The 7371-nt window shown below is 45.7% G+C and overlaps 1 protein-coding gene across 1 annotated transcript in view; it reads left to right on the forward strand.

The window, feature by feature from the left end:
• Positions 1 to 5350: 5350 nt before the first annotated feature.
• Kif6 (kinesin family member 6) overlaps positions 5351 to 7371 on the forward strand; it is a 291689-nt gene continuing 289668 nt past the window's right edge. Inside the window, exon 1 of the mRNA XM_021149143.2 lies at positions 5351 to 5506. Coding sequence (XP_021004802.1) covers positions 5441 to 5506 — 66 coding nt within the window. The 5' untranslated portion in view covers positions 5351 to 5440. The remainder of the gene's footprint in view (positions 5507 to 7371) is intronic.

A 7371-nucleotide genomic window follows, 5' to 3' on the forward strand; every position in this document is an offset into this window, starting at 1 on the left:
CAACATACACACACACACACACACACACACACACACACACCACCTCCTCCACCACCACCACCATGACCCATACATACTCACAAAAGAAATGTACACACCCTGCTAGAGTAGCCTTATGAAGTGACTCCGGCACTGGTACTGGAATACTGATTCTAGTCCTTGGGTTTGTTTGTGTGGTAGCCAGAGAGTGAAACCTACCATTTTAAAACATGACTTCCCCCACCAGAAGACAGATAATATGAAACTGTCTGTGTCTTCTCAAGAAGTCAGTATTTCATAAACTCCAATGACGACAGATTGGCTTGCTAAAACTGGCTGGATTGAGTGCCCATAATGAGATGGTAGATGATCCTCACAGATACCATTTTTTTTTTATGTTTCCATTTTCCACCCTAACTGAACTCTGCAGAGGAGCAGACACATAAAAGCCAGGAGGTAGGCCAGGGTGGGTCTTTTTCTTAGAAGAAAGGAGTTCTGGAGTTATTTTGAACTCAGCCCATCCCTTGCTGTGATGGGATGTTGGTGGAGCATCCGGGATGTTTATGAGAAGCCTGGGTATAAACACAGAGACAGTCACATTTTCCATCCAGAACGGGAGGCTTCCCTCTGGGCCATGGCACTGTCCTTTGGTTCCTGAGCTACACTCTGTAATCCGGTTGACAGCCTGGGCTGTAATTCCATATGGCTGGCCACCAGCTTCCAGCTCTATGCAGACTTTGATGTTGCCGCTTAGGGGAGCCCCAAGAGACCTGCAGGAAGAGGATCAGAGAGAGGGCCTCTGTCTCCCAGCCAGAGTGGCGATGGACCAGAAGGACGAAGAACCCCCGTGTGGTGCTGAAGATCTCAGTGCATCACCGATAGGAAAGGGAAGTCGGTACACATGTATTTACACCAAGGTTCCCACAGCATCCTATAAACCCAGAGTGTGGGTGAAGTTCTATGAATTGTGCTCAGCTGTGTTTGGAAACAGGGTTATGTTAATGAAATCATGCTTTAAATTAGCCAAACATATTCTCAAAAGAAATTTCTTTGCTGAAATTATATATTACAGATTTTGTGGTACCGCTGCTCAGCAGTATAAAAGCATGTTTATTATTCAGCATTTAATGAGTACCAGAAATTACTGTGTGCATTCTTCATTGGGTCCGAAACAATGGAGCAAATGCTGCTGAGACCGGGGATGCTAAGGGGCTCCCTCTGGTCTGGATCACCCATAACATAGATGGGTGGGGTTGATCTTTAAGGAGATATCTAATGAAAGCATCCTCCACTGATCTGCTGTGAATCCTGTGTCTTTCCACGTCTTTTCATCAGATGCTTAATCTCTACACTAATGATGTATATAGTGCCCATGATCCTCTATAGACATTCCCAGCCACCAATGCAGTCTGTATCAAAGGAAAGCTATCTTATGCATACTGTTATCTCCTAATAAGCAGGGGAATTCTCATTATTGGCCTTGCTTTGTGGAGACCTGGAGTAGGGTTAGTAAAACTGTGGGTCTTCATATACACGCCCCACCTGGTAAGGAGCATACAGGGTAGGGTGGTCATGAAGAGGTTTCTGGACAAGGGAAGGATCACAACCTCTGCAAGTTCATGTGTGCAATGACCCTACAATGACCCTGTCATCCCAGAAAATACCATTTGTTTTGTGTCTCTCCACCACAAAATCAACCCAGCCGCATTCCAACATGGAGTGGGGAGGGGCTTAAGAAGGGCTTAAGAAGACCCGCAGTGGCTGCTGGGGGTAGGACAGTCAGTTTCTTTGGTGATCTGGCTTCTGATAGATTGCCCCATGTTCCAGTGGATGGTCGTACATCATGTACATACTGGATACACTAAGAACATCCTGGGATTAAAACCAAAAGGGGGGAGTATGTATGTATGAATGTATGTATGTATGTATGAATGAAATCCTCAAGGCATAAATTAAAACATAAGAGAGGGGGCTGGAGAGATGGCTCAGCGGTTAAGAGCACTGACTGCTGCTCTTCTGGAGGTCCTGAGTTCAAATCCCAGCAACCACATGGTGGCTCACAACCATCTGTAATGAGATCGGATGCCCTCTTCTGGTGTGTCTGAAGACAGCTACAGTGTACTTACATATACTAAATAAATAAATCTTAAAAAGAAAAACATAAGAGAGGAGGAAGTTGACTGTAGTTAGGTAACTGTTTGTACATTTTCTATATCAAAATGACTAGCCTACATTCTTTTTACTTGTTCCTCTTGAGATGGGTAAATAAAATGATACCGTTTATGGTCAGAATAGACACAGCGCCAAGAGGTATTGAAGCTAGAGCTACAGCTGCAACTTTTCCGAAAGAAAAAAACAACAACAAAAACAAAAATAAAATGAGACCAACAGGCAGATGGAGCCCAACCAACTTGCTTACAGACTAATTCGCTGCAGGCTTGGCCTAATTCTTATACAGTTCTGAGCAGAGAAGCCCTAGCTTATTACCTTGGTGTGGTCATCTGTGATTTGGGCAACTGCAGAGCTCCAGGGTCCTTTGGCCATTAAAAAAGAATCTTGAGTACATCAAGACACAACAGGAGCATCGAGTAGAAATCCAGCTGACGGGGGAATGTCAGCAAAGCTAGGGGATATAATCGAAGAGTCCCCTGTCTTCCCATTACAACCATCTGCTGCGGATTTAAGGTACACTGTCTGAGGCATGGCCTGGGAGCCACTTACACCACAAGCAGGAACAGGGTCGAACTGCTAGTCCTACGCTGGGTCTCTTCAGGCAATGCGGTGCCTTTCCCATTTGGAGTGTGAATGCTTGTAGATTTTGTGGGGTGTTTCAGCACAATGCCTATTGTCTCTATCTGCCCATTTAAAGTTTGTGCATCACAGGTATGGCCCCAGGAGCTACAGAATTTTGCTTCTCAGTATGTCCTCTAAGCACTTGAATGGTGGCTTCTGCTCTTTAGAAGGTGGTATTTACAGGGCTCAGGACATCCTTCAGTTGGGAATGCGGTTGTGAGGTTCTGGTTCTGGCCCCAGATTATATTTTTAAAAAAAGTTTGGCATAATGGCATATGCTTATAATCCCAGAGTAAGGGAGGTGAAGGTATGTAGAAGCCTGGGGCTCACTGGCCAGTTAGTCTAGGCCACTCCTTAAATTCTAGGCAGTGAGAGGTTGTCTCAAAAAACAAGGTGGATGGCACCTGAGGAATGCTAGCCAAGGTTGTCATATGTTTTTTCTATGTATGAACACATATCCCCCCCCCACATGCACACATACGAGTGTGCATGCACCCACATGCACACACACACACACAGAAGGTGTTAGTCACTAGTTTTCTTGTTGCTGTGGCCAAGCACTTGGCAAGAAGCAGCTTGAGGAATGTTTTATTTTGGAGCGTGGTTTAAGGTTATGGCCCTTCTTGGTGGCGAAGGCACGGCAATGAGAACAGCTCCTGGCTGGGGTGGCCGAAAAGTAAGGGTGATTGCTCACATCTGGAAAGATCAGGAAGAAGACAAAGACGGATGCTGGTATCCATCTCACTTTCTTCTTTCCACTTCTGTTCAGTTCAGGATTGGCTGTTTCCTGCACTCAGAGAGGTCTTCAGCTAACCCTCTCAGAAGCCCCTCACAGACACACTCACTCCAGGCGCTCCCATGCTCCTTTGCAGTCCACTCCGCTTCCTACTCCAGCCTTGGCAAGCATTCATCTGTTTTGATCCTTAGGGGTTTCCTTTATCTAGGACATTGTATATATGGCATTAGACGGCATGTAACTGTGGATGCTGGCATCATCCTTCCCTGGACATAAAACATTTGAGCCGTAGCTATAGGTACCAGGAGTCCACTCTTACTGTACAGACTGCACCAGCTGTTTGTCTGTATGGACAGAAGATTTTGTGTCTAGTTTTGGGTGATTGTTAGTGAGGCTGCCATGAAAATTCCTCTCAAGGTGTCTGTGCTTTTGTTTTGGACCATGTGATGTGAGTATGCTTAACTTTATAAGAAACTCTAAGGCTGTTTTTTGAAAGTGTTGGGTGCATCTTGTCTTACTTACAATTGGAGTTCTAGATATTCTGCATCTGTGCCAACACTTGGTCTTGTTAAATCCCTTCCTTGTTTTGATTCTGCATATATATGTGCAGAGAATGTTACATAAAGAGACTCATTCAATATTTAACTTCTGATTTTTGTTTTAATTCTGGGGGTTCATTCAGGCTATTGCATATTATCAATGGTTCATTCATTTTAAAACGGTTTTCTAAGGACTTCTGCTTTGCCTGTAGGTTGGTACTCTCGCCAATTAAGAAAACGCGCACACAGGTTTTCTTGTGAACACAAGTTTTCATTTCTCGGGGTTAAATGTCCCCAAAGTGCAGCTGGTAGGTCTCAAAGTAGGGGTACCTTCCGTTCTCTGGGAAAACAAAAACCAAAAGCAAAACCCAGACAAATTGAAGAAGGAAATGAAGGTGCCCTCAGAACAGACTACACTGTGTGATCCTGTTTAAGACCACCACCACCACCAAAAAAAAAAAAAAAAAAAAAAAAAAAACAACAACAACAACAACAACAAAAAAACCCGCCAAACTTCCTTTTTTCAATGCAGCTGTAGTATTTTATACTACCCACTTCACCAGTGAACCAAGGGTGATTCATCTCCCTCCCCCCCCCCCCCGCCCATCTTCGTTGGCAACTGGTAATGTTCCCCCCCACACACATGTGTACATATATGTGTGTAAATGTATGTATATGATATATGTCACACACATATATGTCCCATGTATACATGTATATGTATATATGTGCATGTATATGCATATGTATGTATATCACACACAAAGTTTTCAGCCACTATCAGTCTGTGCCACATTGCAGTTTGGTTTTAATTTGCATTTTCCTGGTGAGTAGAGGCTGGACACGCTTTCGGAGGCTGTCTCCCAGGAGCTCATCATTTCCAGACGTTTCACATGGGAACCAGTCTCTTCACAGGGAGCTCAGCACTGCCCTCGCCCTTGGGCTGGGATTTTTCTGTTGAGAACCTGCTTTATCACACAATGGTTTCCCAGTGAACTCAGAGCAGCTTGGGAATCTCAACCAAAAAAGGTCATTTCTGCAAAGCGTGATAAAGGGCAGACTGACTTCAGAGAGACGTACAGGAGTTAAGGAATGCGGAAGGACTTGTTAAGGAAATAGACACACTCGGGCATGCAAACTCTTTAACCCACATCTCAAGCGCATCTCCCACTGACATGCGCGGCGATCGCTGCTCGGTCCCGCCCCTCAGCCCCTCCTTTTAGTCCACGACCAATTAGGGAAAGGAGGCGGGAACCCGGGGCCGCGGTGCTGCTTGGGTAGCATCTTTGGTTACTGTTGCTAGGGCAGCGGTGTCTGCAGGAGGTGGGAGTAGGAAGTTTTAGGTGGTCCCGACTCGGAAAGGTCAAGGGTCAGTGCGGAGTCTCCGCTGGTGATGGTGAAGCAGACGATCCAGATTTTCGCTAGGGTGAAGCCCACCGTGCGGAAGCAGCAGCAAGGGGTACGGACCACCGGGCCGGGTGTGGGTCGTGTGGGACAGTCAGTCGGCACGGGGCGGTCACGCACACTGCAGCCCCGAGGGAGGATGGAGCCCGCCCACAACCTCAGCCCCGCGCCCCGTACACGTGAGCACACTCTAGCACACTCGTGCACGTGGACATGTTTGCACACTCACCTGCTCTGTATTTCTTGCACTCTTCTGGATCACTGCCTCCCAGCCCTGCATACAGAGCTCCCAACAGGGGCTGACCTGTCCCCAAGTAGAGCGACCAGTGGGCAAGTATTGTGATGCACCCCCCTAAGCAGGATCATACAATTACAGAAACGTGCACACACTTGACTTCGTGGCCTGCTGGTTTTCTTACCTAACTGCTTTGCTGTTAGGGTTTTTTGTTTCGCTTTGTTGTTTTGACGCGCATTCATTGTTAAGTGTGCCATGTGTCCCCACACAAGAAACATGTGTTCCCCTCCCCACAAAGCACTGATCAGCCTTCTTGAGGTGTGTACGAAATCCAGAAGTTTGCCAAGGTGGTGAAGATAGGCTTTCCCTCTCTGCCTCCAGCGTGAGCATGGTCACAGCTGCTGTTTGGAGAAACCACCGCTTCCTAGTTGACTTCTCTCGCTTATTGCTGGTCCTCTGCTGGGGACTCTTGTCAATGTCCTCATTTTGCACACGAGGACACTGTGTGACCGGTTACGTAAAATGGCCAGGGAGCCCAGCTTGTGAATAGCAGGAGCTGACTTTTAATTTTGACTTGTTTGTTCGTCTTGAGACAGGGTCTCACTATGCCAGGTTGAACGTGAATTCAGAGAGATCTGTCTCCCTCTGCCCCCGAAACGCTGGGATTAAAGGTGTTCACCACTACTCCTGCATTTAGTTTGAAATGGTAATTTTGCATCTGTACCAAGAACTTGAATTGCTTTTGAACTCCCTCCATGTCCCCTCTCATTTTTCTCCCTTTCCCATCCAAACCTGCTTTTTATTTGTGGGGTGCAAGGCACTGAGTTTAGTTTTCATTAAGGCTTTTGAAGATAACATTTTCTCTTCAGAAAACAAACAACCCCCCAAAACACACACACACACACACACACACACACACACACACTGACTCCCAAAGTGAGTATTCAAGCAATTCGGTTCGTATTTATGAATGTGTAGAATAAGTGTACAGTTAACAATGTTTTGTCTCTATTCTGTTTCAGTGTTGTGTGTATATAAACATGTAACATTATGGCATCTTATAATTTAGAATCTGCCTCTGGTAATTTATGTTCTTTTTTGTTTGTTTGTTTGTTTGTTTGTTTGTTTGTTTGTTGAGACAGTGTTTCTCTGTGTAGCCCTGGCTGACCTGGAATTCACTCTGTAGACCAGGCTGGCCTTGAACTCAGAAATCCACCTGCCTCTGCCTCCCAAGTGCTGGGATTAAAGGTGTGCACCACCACTGCCCGGTGGTAATTTACATTCTTAAAACAAAGAGATTGTAATATCTCTGCCATCAGCAGCAGCAGTGGCCCTTTATCTCATGACAAACATTCAGGAGAAGTTATGGGAAAAGACTCCAGAGAAAAAAATTAGTCATTAAAAACTTGCTTTTATTTTATATGTAGGAGAGTTTTGACTGCATGTCCATATGTGTACCACAGGCATGCAGTGCCTGCAGAGGCCAGTAAAGACCATTGGATTTCCTGGAACTGGAGCTACAAATGGTCTGAGTTGTCACTTGGATTCTGGGAATTGAACCCAGGTCCTTCTTGTAAGAACAGTAAGTGCACTTAACCACTGAGCCATCTCTCCAGGCCCAATATTTAGCCATGTTTAAAGAAACAAGCCCGGCAGTGGTGGAGCACATCTTTAATCCCAGCACT

The sequence above is a fragment of the Mus caroli genome, chromosome 17, assembly GCF_900094665.2.
Source record: "Mus caroli chromosome 17, CAROLI_EIJ_v1.1, whole genome shotgun sequence".
NCBI lineage: Eukaryota > Metazoa > Chordata > Mammalia > Rodentia > Muridae > Mus > Mus caroli.